This window comes from Hippocampus guttulatus, chromosome 9, assembly GCF_054856545.1.
Source record: "Hippocampus guttulatus isolate MCC_2025c chromosome 9, RoL_Hgut_1.0, whole genome shotgun sequence".
In the NCBI taxonomy this organism is placed as follows: Eukaryota; Metazoa; Chordata; class Actinopteri; order Syngnathiformes; family Syngnathidae; genus Hippocampus; species Hippocampus guttulatus.
Window position 1 is genome coordinate 1641527 of NC_141269.1, and position 17225 is coordinate 1658751.

The 17225-nt window shown below is 45.0% G+C and overlaps 1 protein-coding gene across 10 annotated transcripts in view; it reads left to right on the plus strand.

Moving 5' to 3' along the window:
• cacna1ab (calcium channel, voltage-dependent, P/Q type, alpha 1A subunit, b) overlaps positions 1-17225 on the plus strand; it is an 81075-nt gene that overhangs the window by 39409 nt on the left and 24441 nt on the right. For 9 of the 10 annotated variants that reach the window (XM_086119886.1, XM_086119876.1, XM_086119884.1 and 6 more), the window contains exons 27-39: positions 2146-2245; positions 3237-3397; positions 3481-3618; positions 4239-4440; positions 4514-4678; positions 5343-5453; positions 5698-5781; positions 8847-8963; positions 9037-9102; positions 10572-10669; positions 10778-10928; positions 11687-11814; positions 12643-12739. In XM_086119886.1, the coding sequence (XP_085976012.1) occupies positions 2146-2245; positions 3237-3397; positions 3481-3618; positions 4239-4440; positions 4514-4678; positions 5343-5453; positions 5698-5781; positions 8847-8963; positions 9037-9102; positions 10572-10669; positions 10778-10928; positions 11687-11814; positions 12643-12739 (1618 nt within the window). Of the gene's footprint in view, positions 1-2145; positions 2246-3236; positions 3398-3480; positions 3619-4238; positions 4441-4513; positions 4679-5342; positions 5454-5697; positions 5782-8846; positions 8964-9036; positions 9103-10571; positions 10670-10777; positions 10929-11686; positions 11815-12642; positions 12740-14312; positions 14410-17225 lie in introns of all 10 variants that reach the window. The other variant, XM_086119877.1, reaches the window with a different exon arrangement.

The following is a 17225-nucleotide window of genomic DNA, read 5'->3' on the forward strand; positions in this document are numbered from 1 at the left end:
AAGGTCGGATAGGTAAGGAGGGGCCAGGTTGTGGATGGCCATATATGTATATAGAAGCAGTTTGTAATTGATGCGATGTTGAACAGGGAGCCAGTGAAGCTGTTGGAGAACGGGGGTGATGTGCTGCTGGGAAGATGTTTTTGTGATGATGCGAGCAGAGGCGTTTTGAACCAGCTGGATTTTATGAAGGGACTTTTGAGGTAGGCCGAAGAGGAGAGCGTTGCAGTAATCAAGGCGGGATGTGACAAGACTGTGGACAAGAATAGCAGTGGTGCGGGGGGTGAGGGAAGGGCGAAGTCTGGTAATATTGCGGAGGTGGAAATAAGCAGTGCGGGTGATGGTGTTGATATGTGAGTGGAAGGTGAGCATGCTATCCAGGATGACACCCAGACTCTTAACCTGGGGGGAGGGGGACACTAGGGAGCTGTCAATGTTGAAGGAAAAACTGTTTACTTTGGATAAAGTGGATTTGGTGCCAAGAAGGAGGACTTCAGTTTTATTAGTATTTAATTTAAGAAAGTTTGTTGTGAACCATGTTTTGAGTTCGGAGAGGCAAGAGGTGAGGGAGGGGGGTGGGAGTATGGAGTTTGGCTTGCAGGAGAGGTAGAGCTGGGTGTCATCAGCAAAGCAGTGAAAGTGGATATTAAATTTGCGGAGGATATGGCCAAGAGGCAGGAGGTAGATGATGAAGAGAAGGGGACCTAGGACAGATCCCTGTGGTACACCTGTGGTGACTGGGGAGGGCTTTGAGGTGAAGGATTTGAGCTGGACAAACTGAGTGCGGCCAGTGAGGTAGGAGTGGAACCAACTGAGGGGAGTGTGGGAGAGACCAATGGAGGAGAGTCTATTGAGGAGGATCGGGTGAGAGATTGTGTCAAAGGCAGCGCTCAAGTCTAAGAGGATGAGGATGGAGACTAAACCGGAATCAGATGCTATGAGGAGATCATTTACAATACGGATTAGGGCAGTCTCTGTGCTGTGGCGGGGGCGGAAACCGGACTGAAAGGGTTCATAGAGAGAGTGAAGGGACAGGTGGGAGTGGAGTTGAGCAGCAACAGTTTTTTCAAGGATTTTCGAGATAAATGGAAGGTTGGAGATGGGGCGGAGGTTATCAAAGTTGTTGGGGTTTTTGTTTTTTTGTTCAGTTTTATGTTTAGTTTAAATATTAGTCTATTTCATTTTGATTTTATTTGTACCGTCATTTTTAATATGTTAGATTTCATTTTATCGTTATATTTTTTTTCTTTCATTTTGCAAATGCATTTCATTCATGCATTTGATTGAATGAATATTTTGGGGTTTTTTTACTTTTATTTTACATTTTTGTAGGCATATTCAATTTTTATATTTTTATTTTCTTTGTATACTTTTTAATATCCTTTTTTTTTTTACATTTTATTTTCCATGAATCATCTGTGTTTATTCTTCTTTTCATCTTTTGGCCGTGCTTCCACACTCGCTGTCCTCCTGATTGTGCGTCGCTGTCGTGCCCGATGTCGCTTTCAAAACTTTGCCTCTCTCTCGTCTGTCGTGTGGCGTTTTTTGTCCTCCTCTTCTTCTCCCTCCGTCGCTCTCTACCCGTCACCGCAGGAGCAGCACCCGGTAAAGTTCTCCCCGTCCTCCTGCAGAGTCGGAACACTGTGGCTTCTCGCTCTTTCTTTCTTTGTTCTTCTGCGTGCCGTCCTGTCGCCTCATCCTCGCCATCACGCCACACGGATTTGTGTGAAAAGCAACATTTAGTCCCTTCAAAAAATCTAATCGGACAGACCTCCACCCTGAGTGCCTCACGTCTGGTTTTGCATCCACGTTGGCAAAGTCATGCGATGCATGTGCAGCATCGCATGACCGCCGAGGTCCCGCACGGCCTCCGTTTCCCGCCATCGGTGGCGGTGAGCGGGCGCTTTGTGTTTGCTCACAGAACTTTTTTGATATCTGAAAAAGCGAAAAAGAAAGAAAGAGGTTTGGCCGGGCACTCTGCCGGGAGATGCCTGTGGACACGGAATGACGATGATGATGATGATGATGATGTCCATGAAATCCCCCCAAGACGTCTGTGGTTTCATGTTTGACTCAAATTTGAAGCGCTGTTTTTGTTTGCAAATGGCCCGGCGGTCACCTTCTCGTTGTTCCCCGGCTGGCCTGCAGGGGGAGCAGTAAGGGCAAAGACATCAGCACCATCAAGTCGCTGCGAGTGCTGCGGGTTCTGCGTCCTCTCAAGACTATCAAGAGACTCCCCAAGCTCAAGGTAACGATGAGACGAGATCGCAAGATCAATTTCATGAAAACTGATCGAATCGACAAAAGTCAAATAAAATCAAGTGCTTTTTCAAAGCGATATTGAAGGGAAACCTTTTTTTTTTTTTGGTTGTTGATAAAGTGAACTAAAATAATAGCGAAAAGGAAAATGATGGACCATGTTCATCTTTGTCAATTCATTTCGGATGTGAGCTTTCGGGGTTTCTTTTGCCATATAGATTTCTTATTTTCAGTATTCTAGCCCTATAAGGCTTTTGGGTATTGTAGTTTTTGTTTTTTGACTTGTTACAAAATACTTTTTTCGAATTCTGAAATGGTCTACTTATTCAGTTGCATATGATAAGAACGCAAACAACAACAATATACATTGATAATAGGTTTATTTCTTATAAACAAATGCTGCAACCATGTAAATAATTCAGGCATACAAGATTTGCTGAGAAATGGGTTCTTATTTCATCCCATGATTCAGTCTTTGAGTTCATAAATTCTCCTCTCTTGACTCTGCTTGCAATGATGCAAGGCTTTCTCAAAGTCAACTTATTATCGCAAAAAACTATCCAACTTTAGCTGCTTCTCTAAACCTTCGCAACACTTGTTTTAACGCGACACAACTTGGCAATCGTCTGCTTTCCACGAGGTGACGCCCGATCTTGCCAATCTCGTCTCGCGAGATCACTGAACGCGAGATCAAAACGACAATGGCAGCGATTGTCAAACTGCAATTGTTGCTGGCAAAAAATATTTACCGTACTTTTTTTTTGGGGGGGGTTTGACTGAGAAATTATTTGGAACTGTGCGTCTGGCGGGAAAATTATGCATCTAGGATGCGGGACGCAGAGGTAACGAGATGGCTCATTATGTGTATACAGTGTGTGTGCATATATGTATAAAACTATATGACTATTTTTATATTTGTATTTATCGGCGTACACACACACACACACACACACACACACCCGTTCCTTCCCTCTGTGTAGGCCGTGTTTGACTGCGTGGTGAATTCTCTGAAGAACGTCCTGAACATTTTGATCGTCTACATGCTGTTCATGTTCATCTTCGCCGTGGTGGCCGTGCAGCTGTTCAAGGGTCGCTTCTTCTATTGCACCGACGTTTCCAAAGAGTTTGAGCGCGACTGCAGGTGGGAACGAAACCCCCGAGCGGGCGTCTCTCGCGGTGCGATGACGGCCGCCCGTGCCCGTGTTGATGTGGCGTCCCGTGCAGGGGCGAGTTTCTCATGTATGACAGGGATGAGGTTCGAGCGCAGAAGCGTGAGTGGAAGAAGTACAATTTTCACTACGACAACGTGGCTTGGGCCTTGCTCACACTCTTCACTGTCTCCACTGGAGAAGGGTGGCCACAGTGAGTGCACACACACACACACACTATTACATTTACAATATTCACGTTGAGAATACAGTGGTCGACTGGCTGGCCATCAAATAGGAAAAAAGTTATCTCATAATAAAATGGATTCGAGCCCAAAACTTCTTCCCAAAGAAACTCTGCTTTCCTCCCGATATGTATTTTTCCACAATAATAAATCAATTTTTTTTTTAAATGAAAACGATTTTAGAAAAAAAAAATCTGTGACTTTCTGTTTGAAAACGTTGTATTTTGAAAAAAAACAGCTGGATTTCAATGTCTGCTAAAATTCCAAAAGAATGTTTACAATTTGAAGGCAAACATCTCTAAACGAGTACAGTTTTGACATCAGAAAAAAAGCTTTAATTTGACCTGATAATCATTTTAGTAGGCTTCTGATCATTCCAAGGATGTGGACCATTTTTATTGGCTAACTTTGACAATCGATGAGTTGTCGATGAATCGTTGCACTTCTAACGCAAGGTTAAAGTGGTGTGGACATAAAGGGGAAAAAAATCTCTCCTCTTAACCATCGTAGCTTTGCACCGAGGTATTTGGCCTCATCCGATCCATTTTGAGAGAAGTTTGAATGGTCCGCTGCGCCGCTTTGCGTGCAGGGTGTTGAAGGCCTCCGTGGACTCCACTTACGAGAACCAGGGCCCCAGCCCAGGCTACCGCATGGAGATGTCCATCTTTTACGTGGTGTACTTCGTGGTCTTCCCCTTCTTCTTCGTCAACATCTTCGTGGCCCTCATCATCATCACCTTCCAGGAGCAAGGCGATAAGATGATGGAGGACTACAGCCTGGAGAAGAACGAGGTGAGGACGAGTAACGGCCCCGGGGCCCGGCGCCGGCACGGCCGGCTTGACTGACGCCCGTTCTTCCCTGCAGAGGGCCTGCATCGATTTTGCCATCAACTCCAAGCCGCTGACGCGCCACATGCCCAAGAACAAGCTCAGCTTCCAGTATCGCATGTGGCAGTTTGTGGTGTCCACGCCCTTCGAGTACAGCATCATGGCGCTCATCGCGCTCAACACCATCGTGCTCATGATGAAGGTGAGGCCCCGCAAGGCCGCCGACCAATAATTGCCATTTTGGTTTTGTCCCTTAATATTGCAATCGCGATTAAAAATACAATTGTTTTCTTTACGGTTCTTTTTTTTTTCCCCCCTCCACAAAAACAAGCAATGAATGAATCTGTGTTACCAAAAAAATAAATAATAATAATAAAAAGAACAAATGCTGAATTTATTATACGTCAAAGTTTAGAATCCCGTTTAGTTGTGTGTTTGAAACAAACTCCTAGCCTTGCCTTTTCCACCCACTATCTGAATGCTATTGCTAAAAAGTATTGACGCCGTAGCGCGAGAACCCTTGAGGCGATGACGTGAACATAAATAACTAACACCAGTAGACCGACAGTATAAAACTACCAGTAGTCATATATTCTTTGTCCTCTGCAACGACCAATCAGTACGGGTGCCGTACTGATGAGCTGAGAGGAGTTGAGACGTCTCAATGAGCACTATGTTCTGTATCTGTAAGTACAATATTACGGAGAGCTCTTTTGGTTGTTTTTGAGGCGAAAAGCCGGAACAAATTCATGGGATTTCCACTCCATTCTTTTTCATATCTGCCAAAAGTGCTGCTTGAGTTCACTTGAAATGACTTTGTGCGCGAGGCAGCGATGCTCGGCTAACCCGCTCCCCTGTCCCTGCAGTTTGACGGCGCCTCGGAAACGTACGACGATGTCCTGCAGAACCTCAATATCGTCTTCACCACTTTCTTCTTCTTGGAGTCCATCCTGAAGCTGGTCGCTTTTGGCCCTCTGGTGACCACACGCACACACACGCACAGTGTCACACACTCACCCGGTCTCACACGCGCTCACATTGAGGCTCTCATCATTGATTCATGAGGCAGGTTTATTTTGGTAGACAGATCTGGAGCGTGTTCTCCATATCCCCGAAAAACCCCAATGTGCGCACGCCAACTGTCATCCTCCTGCCGCCCCTCGTTTCCATGGCAACATGGGTCTTTGGACGACCGCTAACTTCCTCCTTTGTCCAAAACAGAATTTCTTCAGAGATGCCTGGAACATTTTTGACTTTGTCTCCGTGCTGGGGAGCATCACGGACATTTTGGTGACAAAATTAGGGGTAAGTGGGCTTAAGTCGCGCCAAAGCGACACCTGCGCCATCCTTGTGTTGTGGTTTTTGAGAATGCGAATGGTCATCGGTGGAGTTTGACAGAAGCATCAGTATCTCATACGATTCACGTCTGTGTTGTTTTGAGATCCCTCTCTGGTGTCCACTCCGCAGCTGTTAGCTGAGCGGCTAATTCTTGCTAGCAAACGAGAACGCTAACGGCTGTCAAACAAACCGAAAATAAACGCGCACAAACAAAATAAATATTGGAATGTTTAAGATGTTGTTCGGACGTTGCCATCTTGGAACGGACGGAGGTGTTAACGCCAAAGCTAGCTTTACAGACGTCTGCCTTCGCTAAGGCCAAGCTAACAGACAAGTGCGTGACTCCAAAGAGGGCCTTGAATTTCTGCAAACTTTTTGCCATAGTGACTTTTTCAGCCTTATAATGACTCACTCTTCTTCTTCTTGTCTTTTTCTTTTCTTTAACTTCTCTGAAAAAAATCTATTCCATCCAATCCCCTCCGCCCCCTTCCCCAAAAATGCACTATGAAACCTTTCATCGTGTTGTCTTTCATCCGCGTTGCTGCTGATGATGATGATTTTGATGATGATGATGATGATGTCATGTTTGTCATGTGCCCATGCCCCAATCATGACACATGATGAATATACATTTATATATATATATATATACTTTATATATATATCTATCACTATGTATAAATATATATTTCTCCCCCTTCCCCAACTTCCTTCCCATTCATCCCTCGACATCATCGCACATGTAGATTCTGGTTGGTTTGTAATTTATCTCTCGACGCTTCCTCTGCATCCTCATTGGTCGTGCTGACAAAGTCCCGCCCCCTCGCTGCCCCCCAAAAGCCGATCACCCAAACTTGGTGACCTTTGAACCCTCTGCATGCGCCCCCTGGATGAAATGGCACAATATTAATGATGAATCGAATCATTTTTATTATTATCAAAACTGTTTTGTAGTATATGAGGAAAGGGTATCAAAATTAGGGATATTACTAGAATGAAACCTCGATATGAGGAGACTCAGTAAAAAAAAAAACATAACGAGAATAAAACATCGCAAACGACTTTACGAGAATAAAAATTGAAAACTGTGCAAAAAAAGTCTAAATATCAGAACAGTTTCGCAAAACAGACTTGCACCAAAACAAAATCGCTCATCAATAAAAATCATAATCATTCATGACGTCACAAACTAGAAAAACTTCACATTCTGAGAAAATGGTTGAATGATATGGGAAGAAGGTCGCAAACGACACAAAGCTCACATCGTTCGGAAAAAAAAAACGTAATACTTCGACAAAACCTTGCATTAAACCAAAACAAAATCTCAAATAAAAAAGTCGTAACATTGTGAGGGAAAAGTTGCAAATTAGACATAAAAGTAAAAATATTGCGAGAATAACGCTTCGAACGACAAAAGACAAAAACGTCACACAAAGTTAGCCGGCAAATTTACCACGAACCAAAACAAGTTGCAATACGACTTCAATAAAAGTTGTGACACTGTGGCGACAAGACATATTTTGTAGGTGGAAAAAAATGAAAAGAATACGACTTTGCTGAGCATGGTCAATAGCAAGCATCTTTTTGGGGAATGCTTGAATCCAAAATGCTGCATGCTGCTTGTGGTGAAGGCTGCTCGCTCCTCCTCTTCCTCTTCCTTCCTCCTCCTGGCCTTGCCTGTCAACCACACATCAGGGAGCTAATCATACTAATTTGATGAGGATTTTTTTTATCTCGCTAATGATCATGTCGTGTGAATGCTGACCGTCTCTGCAAAAGAGGGCAAAGGTGCCCCCTGGTGTCTGTGAGCGGCACTGCTGGTGACATCAGGATATACACGTGCACAGTATACAGTGGTACTTCTAATTACGAACGTCTCTTCATACCAAATGTTCAAGTTACGAAACGCCTCAATAGAAAAATATTGCTTCATGTTACGAAAGGTAAAAATACGGTGTGGCCTGCTAATCGCAGCTCCGAGTTTCCTGAATGCAACATACTTCTCGCTGCTCTGCCGGTGGCTGCTACCGAGCATCATCCTGTCATGCCATTGGCTAAGAGGGACCTCTGCCGAATGCGTGCAGATCGATAAATCGATCGCGATGTGTGGATGCGGCGTCCTCGTCATTCGCCACTCGGGCCGAGAGGCGTTCGGATAGTTTGACGTCATTGTTAATCACCCAGAAAAAGTGTTCACCGGTCGGGCGTGGCTCACCATGTTGATGTTTGCCTTGGACATTTTCGAAGGATTGTTAAAAGCCGACAACAGCAAATGTCCTCGGATCGGTTGGTGACGAAACGCCAGGCAAAAACCTCTTCTGAGACAGAAACGATGAGTTAAGTGAAACGACCATCCTTTTTATTCTTTACTCTTTTGTTTGTTTTTACATGATACACAATTCTCATTTATTGTGCAATAATATCATTTGTTTCATGCATTTGTTTTTTATTTTGATGCGGTTTACAAAATTTTCTAGTCAAGGAATTTCTTCCAGAATAATATTAATTTCGTAAGCAGAGGTACCACTATATATGTTAAGTTTGACAGTAAATTTCAACCAGGAACCTGCAGCCGTTTTCTTGAAAAACTCAAATGTGACGGTGGCGCATTTCCAAGGAGCGACTGCCACCAAATGGCGGCCCCCGTGCCGTGTCGCCCTGCCAATGGGCACGGCACGGGGGGCGTCTCCAGATGTTCCTTCCCACCTGCTTGCCTCCATCTTGTGTGGCCTGCTTGTCCCTCTGAGATCAGTGCATTTGCCCCCCCCCACCCCCCCTGAAAAAAAAATGCAGTCCCAGATTGGATGATGACCTTGATTTTGTTTTTCCGCCTCTTGTTCCTTCTGTGCTCTCTTTTGTCCTCTTGGAGTTCCCTCTCCTGACCCTCCCTCGTGTCCTCTTCTGGCTGTCTCTGCCCTGTTTTTTTTTCCACGCCCGGCTTTCACTTTCAGTTTTGTTGAACGTCACGCGTGTTAGTGCACTGACCGGCGTTGTTGTTGTTGTTGTTGTTCTTCTTCTTCTTCTTCTCCAAGAACAATTTCATCAACCTGAGCGTTCTGCGCTTGTTCCGTGCCGCCCGCCTCATCAAGCTGCTGCGCCAAGGCGAGACCATTCGCATCCTGCTGTGGACCTTCGTGCAGTCCTTCAAGGTAAGCCAGCGCCGCGGCGGGTGACGGCGAACTCTCGGCCGGGCGTGACCGACACGTGTGGATCTGCTCGCAGGCGTTGCCGTACGTGTGCCTGCTCATCGCCATGCTCTTCTTCATTTATGCCATCATTGGCATGCAGGTGAGCGGATGATTGGATTGGATTGGATTTGGGACGCGGCTGCAAAAAAAACAAAAAACAAAAAGATTATTTTAGTCTCTCAATTAATCAGTGAATCGGACCAAAAGGGGTGTACGGTAATCCCTCGTTTATCGCGGTTAATGGGGACCGAAACCACCCGCGATAAACGAAAATCCGCGAGGTAGATGTATGGGTACATGTACGTGTGTATGAGTCGAAAAAATATTTATAAGGCCAAATTTAATGGTATACATGCATGTAGAAGTAAATTTTGTAGTACAGTCATACCTCGGTTTTCGACCATGATCCGTTCCAGAAGGCTGTTCAAAAACGGATTTGTTCGAAAACCGAAACCACACTCTTTTAAAAAAAAATCTTTATTGAGCACGCCTGCTCACAATGGAACGCTACATGAGGACGCGTCACTTCCTCGTCTACCCGAGGAAGCGTCACTTCCTCGTGTAAGGAAGGCGAGAGGAGTCAAGTGGCGCATTCAAGTGCGCTCAGTTTGGTCGAGAACTGATTTCGGTCGTAATCGGAGGCATAAAAAACCCGAAATTTTGGGTCGAAAACCGATTTGGTCGAGAACAGACACGAGGTTTGACTGTAATTAACATGACTTAATGCTGTATGCTAATAGATTTAAACATTTATATGTTAGGTTAGTGTTTGAATAACAAAATACAGTAAAGCTACATGTAGTGCTGTTTTTGTTGCTCTATGTGACTCGCTTTTGTTTTGCTGACTTTCGCTGCCTCTCGCGGACATTTCTTTTTTAATGAATTATGTTTGAAGAAATCCGCGATGCACCGAGGTCGCGACAAACGAACCGCGAAATAGCGGGGGATCACTGTATTCATTTCCATCCTTTTATCCAAAAGCAGGACTTTATTTCAAACAAACAAAATGATCTATGCTTCACTGACGGTTTTATAAAATCTGCAAAAATGTTGAACATTGTTTTCTAAAGTAATAGCAAATGTCTTGCTTTGATAGTCAGTCCGCCGACCTGAAGCACGACAGAAATCGGATCATATTTCCTGTTGAGAATCCGACATTCCGAGGGTGTGCACAATTAGAAGTTAAAAAAGGTGTCTTAACAATGAATCAAAAACAATAATCGATTAATTTGACAATCGATCACTGGTTGCATCTCGACTTATTTACCGATACCGTACTCATAGTTTAATTATTATTAAAGCTATAGGACAAGAATTAAACAATCATCGTTAATGGCGATGTCAAGTTAGGATGCTATTCGATTCTTTTTTTTGGTATGATTTATTTATTTATTTTACGAGCGATACAGCTCATTTAAATTTGAAATGTATACTTTTTACATCGCATCACAATCAGTCAGTTTGGAAAACGACGTGGCGCTCTCCAATAGTCAAAACTGTTTCCGTTGTGCCCGTGAGGCGCATGCTCGCAACACAGCCGCTCATGGAAACGTGTGCGTGCGCGTGTAGTTGTTTGGCAACCTGGCACTGGAGGAGGAAGGCGACAGCGCCATCGACCATCACAACAACTTCCGGACCTTCGTCATGGCGCTCATGCTGCTCTTCAGGTGACCTTTTGCCGCGCCGACTGGCCCGTACGGGCGCCGCTTCGTAGCTCCGTGGCGTTATTCATTCGCGCTCATTTTCTGTGTGTGTGCGTTTGTGCGGACACGCAGGAGCGCCACGGGCGAGGCCTGGCACGAAATCATGCTGTCCTGTCTCGGCGGCAAAGAGTGCGACCCGGCCTCGGGCAACACTGAGCCCGAATGCGGCAGCACCTTCGCCTACACCTACTTTGTCTCCTTCATCTTTCTCTGTTCCTTCCTGGTGAGCGCAACGCACAAAATCTGCCACTTGTCAGGCTTCCTCATCAGGCTGAACAATTAATCCGATTCAAATCCATCTCGCAATGCACATAAACATCCCCCGCCCCCTCCGCAATAAAACACAAAAACTGCTGCCGCGCTTGGGTGGGTCAGTATGTGTCGATGTATTGACCGGTGAAACCTGGATGTTACAAACGAATTATCCGGGACATCGAAGTCATTTTTTCCTGAGCTAAAAACAGCCACAACAGTACAAAACGGCATCAAAATGCCCGGGGCCATGTGAAATGATTGTCAATCAGTAAAAGTGACGCTCAAAAGTGTTTGAAATGTGGATTTCGGGGAGGATAATGGCGTGCAACCGGTTGTGTTCATGAGCCGCGATGTTAGCGCTTCTTTATTTGTAGCATTCCCCCCCCCCCCCCCCCCACCGTAGATATTGTAGCCAAATTAGCAGTTGTAGAGACATTCTGGAGAGAGTAAAAAACAGCCAGCGTTGAGAAGCTAATATCGATGATTGCGTTACCTCTAATAGGAACATGGCAACCGTCAACATGGCTGCCACACCGATGCCCATTTTAGCCTGTTCTAGACTACTCTGTTTAGCTATGACAAGCCGCGCAACCCGTCCAAGTGAGCAGTCTCTGTCGGCCAGTGTTTCACAAAACATCAACAAATCTCATTTTGTTTGCGAATGACCAACGTCAAAGACGTTCTCCAGGCCAATGGACATGATGGACCGTGTCTCGCTGTGCGCAGATGCTCAATCTGTTCGTGGCCGTCATCATGGACAACTTTGAGTACCTGACCAGAGACTCATCCATCCTGGGGCCGCACCACCTGGACGAGTACGTAAGGATTTGGGCCGAGTACGACCCCGCCGCCTGGTGAGTGAAGCAATTTGACGGCCCGCCGATGGTGTCAAACAAATGAACCTGCTAAGCTAACCTAGCATAAAGATCACCCCGTAGCCTCATGATGAGCCGTAATTAATCAATTCGTATTTGTCACTTGTTTCTGCTAAATCTCTGCCGATATTGCTAATAATACAAACACACTGCTAGCTACCGCTGAGTTTTGAGGGTTTTAAGTGACGATGCATACGGGCCGCATAGCCCTATCCAGAACCAGCATCTATAGGCGTTGTTTCAAGTGGCTTTTTTTTTCAGCCTCCGTGACGACCTCGCCGGTAATACAAGTAAAGTTCTCGTGAGTTTTGGAGGGATAGAAATTACTATGCGGGCGACTGCATAGCCTTCTCTTCAGCCGGCATCTCTCACCGCTTTGTCGCAGAGTTTGATACTCTTCAGTATCGTTTCCAAAAAAAAAAAGCCCAAACGGATCCAAAATGAGCGCGTGCGGCTCGATTGCGCCCCGCGCGGGCAAGTCGCTCAGCTAGCAATTCGCCTTGAGCATTCGCCCCGCTCAACGTTTGGTCCATAACCTTTTTCCTTCCTCCCCGACGCTGCAGGATCTCTTCATCTTCCATGTTGACTTGGAGACCTGAAATGAATTGTGCCCCCCACCCCCTTTGCCCCTCTTCCTCTTGTGTGTGAGAAAGGCATTGATCCGACATACCCGTTTGGGGGTGTGAATGAATGCTCTCTCTCTCTCTCTCTCTCTCTCTCTCTTTTCCTCCGCTTGATTCTTTTTTCTCTTGTGACGTGAGCCGTGTGACGTGCACCTAACTTCCCTCCCTTGTATCTTTCTTGCAGCGGGCGCATACATTATAAGGATATGTACAGTTTATTGCGAGTTATCTCCCCTCCCCTGGGCCTTGGCAAGAAATGCCCGCATAGGGTGGCCTGCAAGGTTTGGACTACACCCCCCCCCCCCCCAACCCCACCCCATAAAAGCAACTTATTAAGAAACGCAACCTGCTCGCCTTTTCTTCTTTTTCTTTTTCTTTTTTTTAATCGACTGGAATGAATGATGGATTGTTTTGTTTTTTTCACTCACTTGTTTTCACACCATGTCACCATCGACTTGTGGTTTTTCAGGGGTGGGGGACTGCGTGTGGGGGGGCACACTCAAGCATGTGGTAGTTGACTGCACTCACTGTTGTCGGGTGGCAGGGGTGATGTTTTAAAATATGTAACGAGTCCAAAAAAATGTCATTTAATTTCTTTGATTTTTGCTTGCGTTCCGATTTTTGCCTGGGCAAGAGACATTTGTGTGTATGTGGGTGTGTGTGGGTGGGGGCGGATGGGTTGTTGATACGTATCTTTCATCCATTTTGGTTGATTAGCGCAGAGGCGCACGCAAGGAGGGCGGGGTGCTCGCCGCGCTCGCGGTTAGCTGCCTTTAATCCCGCCTCGAGTCTCTTACTTGCTCCATCTTGGCAGTGCTCAGTTTCAGGCTGTCGCAGAAAAATCAAAACCCAAAATAGGTATGCATCGTAAACATACTACCGGTACCTTTCGCACCGCCTTTCATACCACACAGCTTGCACTACGATGCATACACACCTCTGGGCGGAGTACGATACGTGCGCTATCCCTTACTTGGTGTACTAGCCATGCTGCTACATATTTAGCTTTTTGTACTCGTATGTAAATGACTAAATGAAGACGTCATATACTATGCAGACTACTAATGGACATACTGCGATCGATATGGCGAAAGCTATCGCTCTGCATATTTACAAGATGTACAGTACTAAACTGACCGCTGTGAATAAATAAAATAAGATAAGATAAAACAACCTTTATTTGTCCCACACTGGGGAAATTTGCAGTCTACAGCAGCAAAATTGGGGGGGAAAGAAAAAAAATGTATGTATGCGTAGGATATGTGCTATGCACACTGCTATGGTAGACTGTAATGTACTCTTATAGTTCATACTCCTATTCACACAATATAAATCCAAATGTATTGTATTGTACAATGTGAACTAGTTTTAGCATTAGCACGCTAACAAGGAGCAAGTAGGTGACCTCAACGTTCAACACCGAAAGGTATATATGGCCGACACGCGCGCTCCGTTTGTGTGGCTATCAACGGGGGCATGGGGTGCGCGTGCGCCCGCCCGCACTCGCGCGCTCCACCCAAGCGTAGGGAGAAAGAGGGCCCAAAAGACGCGACTCCCGATCCCCTTCAGTTCCTTTTCCTCCTCCTCTGCTCTTCCCTCCTCTCATCCTCTTCTTCCTCTCGCCATAGCAACCAACCACACGCTCATCACCACGGCGACAAACAACAACAATAACCTTTGTGTGTGTTTGTTTCCCCTCTTTCCTTCCCTTGTGTGCTTTTGCGTTGCGTTCTTCCTCACCTCTTTTGTCAACACCCCTTTCATCCTTTTGATTTACACCCTCTGGCATCGTTTGTTCTTGTCTGTCGGGGTGATTGTATGTGCGTCCGCGTGTGTGTGCGTCTGTGTGTGTAGCGGCCGGATCACTTACACAGACATGTATCAGATGCTAAGACACATGTGTCCGCCGCTAGGCCTCGGGAAGAGGTGCCCCGCCCGGGTCGCCTATAAGGTAGACTGGCCCCCGCCCCATTTGTCCCTCCCTTACGTCCTTCCACTTCCTGTCCTCCCTTCTGTGGTTAGTGGTTGTGGTGGTGATGGTGGTGCGCGCTGTCCTCTGTTGCCGAGGGATCGGAGGGCGCCGGCCGCGGCTTCTGTGGTTGCAGTGACGTGTGACGGTGGACTCCTTGGAGATATATTTATATATATTTTTTGTTTTTTTTCGCGGGGGGGGGGGGGGACTTTCTTTTACTTTGATGTGGAGCCCCAGACATAACACGGGGAGGAAAATTTGAATTGTGGGCAGAATATAGATCACATGCGCATTAAAATGCTAATTGGTGCCCACAAATTGCTCAACTGTGGCCGTGAAAGACTCATTTGTGCCTTTGGGTTGCAGTCGAGATCATGTCTGCACAAAATGCAAATTGCTCGTGTGCATATCTTGGAGGTCTGTGAGAAATAGTTGGTGTGCTCATCGGTGAACCCAAAAATTCAAGGCAACAAATTTTGAGAAAATGTGAAGATGAGCAATTCAACAAAATATTTTAAGTTTTGAAAGTGTTCGTAATTTTTTTTCCCGCCCCTACATTTCACAACACAGGAATAAGAGTTTAGAGAACCAATTGGCCCTTGTATTGCCCCTCCCGTCCCTAATTTAAAGAGTGTAAAAACAACTCCTCAAATCGTGTGGGAGCAACAATTGTATTTTCTGTTGTTGTGCTAACTAGCATTGCTGCCATAAATGTCAACTGTTTATATATCCAACTTCAGTTCTTGTTTGAGCCCCCCCACCAAAAAAAATCCACATTTTTATTTATTTTTTTAACAGCAGTGTCCCAACTTTAACAATCGATGCTGTCGTTATAGGCACCGATTCATGTTGCGCCCGACTGCAAATAACGGGAGGCTTGGTCAATTATGCTCTTGGGCTAACAAAATGAATCTTGAATAATATCACATACATCACTTCCTCTTTCAAAAGAGGGTCCACGCATCCTAAGACTACTTCCTGGTCACAGTTTAGCATTTCATGCGCATTCGATTCCTCATTGGTGGCCACAGTTGAATTCTTTCTTTCCCCGTGTCATGTCTGAAGCTCCGTAGTTTTTTTTTTTTTTTCTTCTTTCTCAAGTGTCACCTGCCGGCCTTGCCGTCAAGCCGCAGGAGCGAGGGAACAGAGAACGGGAGCTTTGCCTGTCCATCTGCAACCTGCACGGACGCAAACACAACCCCACGCGTGTACACACAACCCCGCACGCACCCCCACACGATTGAGTGACCAGTGGCGATTTCAAGTTTCCACGACAACAACACTCGATGCTGACGATGCGGGTACAGAAGGAGCGGCAAAGGGCGCCTGGCTTCGGCCCTCTGGCTCTCTAGTTCCTGTGGATGGCGCTAACACCCCCCCCCCCCCCCACCTCCCCCTCGTTCTCTCTCTCTCTCTCTCTCTCTCTCTCTCTCACACACACACACACACACACACACACACAGAGTTGAGACACACACAACTGACAAATAGCTAACCCAGGGTTTCACCAAATTTCTTAGCATACTCTGTCCATTGGTCCTCCCTTCTCGAATTTTTTCATCTTTCCCGTGATGTCCAGTAAGCCGGCCACGGACGGCGTTTAGATTTTATGGAGAGAGGGTAATTTTTTTAGGTGCTCTGAAATTGCTGCCTGTGGTTCTGGGACTATCATCAGACTTGTCAGAAAGCCTTGGCTTGTTTCACAGTTTGACTTCAGTGTCGTTCAGTCTTGTCTTGTTCTGTCCTTTTTTTTTTTCCTTTACTCTTGACATGCGCTCACACACACACACACACACACACACACTTTCTTCCCTTCTATTTTTTTGTGTGTGTCGTCACACTGCTCTTGGTCATCTTCACTTTCTGTCCCTCCCCCCTTTTTTTTTTTCTTACAAGTACATCTCATGACCCCTCCTTCCTCTTGCCCTGTAGCGCCACCACTTGACAACAATTCCTTATTTTTTCAGTGACTTTCATAATATTACTTTTTTAACTCCCCCCTCCAAAAAGCTATTTGTAGCCGTAAGATTAGAAAAAAAAAGTTGCAGGCAAAAAATATTTAAATAAATTCTCGGGAAAAAAATGGCCATTTTTATATAGCTATTTAAAAATATATATATAAAACGGTATATAATCTTGATGTTATGTGAAAACGTCTCAAACATATAAAACTGTATGGTTTTGGTTTGTTTTTCCCGGAACAACTACTTTTTTCCACCCCCCCCCCCCCCCAAAAAAAACCCCAAACTTTTTTTTCGAGAAAATAGACAAATGTAGTCTAGTAATATATTAGTTTTTCTCAAAAAATATACCTTTTTTGTTGTTCCTAGAACAAAATATAGCTTTATCCCCCCCCCCCCAAAAAAATGCTATTTTGTTGGAAAAAAAATGCTGCTTTTCATCTAGCAAGTTTTCAGTGTTATATCTCAAATAGAAATCAAATAACATGTAAGTTAATGTAATTTTTGTCTAAGAAATTATCATAGTATTATGATTTGTAATGTCAAAATAAATAATAAAAAAATTAGTTCCTAAAAATAATTCTAGAAAAATACACTTTTAGCACTTTGTTGATATTTTTTTTATTATCCAGCAAATTTTAAGATGGTAGCGTTTCAATTTTTCTGTGGAAAAGAGGCCGTTTTCTTTCTTTATGACTCGCTAACACAAATTTAGAAATGATTACTTTTGATCTTGAAATGACTTTCTGTTCCCTGATAGAATTTTTCGAGGAAATGCAAAATGTTCTTCTCAGACGACTGCGACTTTCCAACAAAAAAAAAATACTTGGTCGA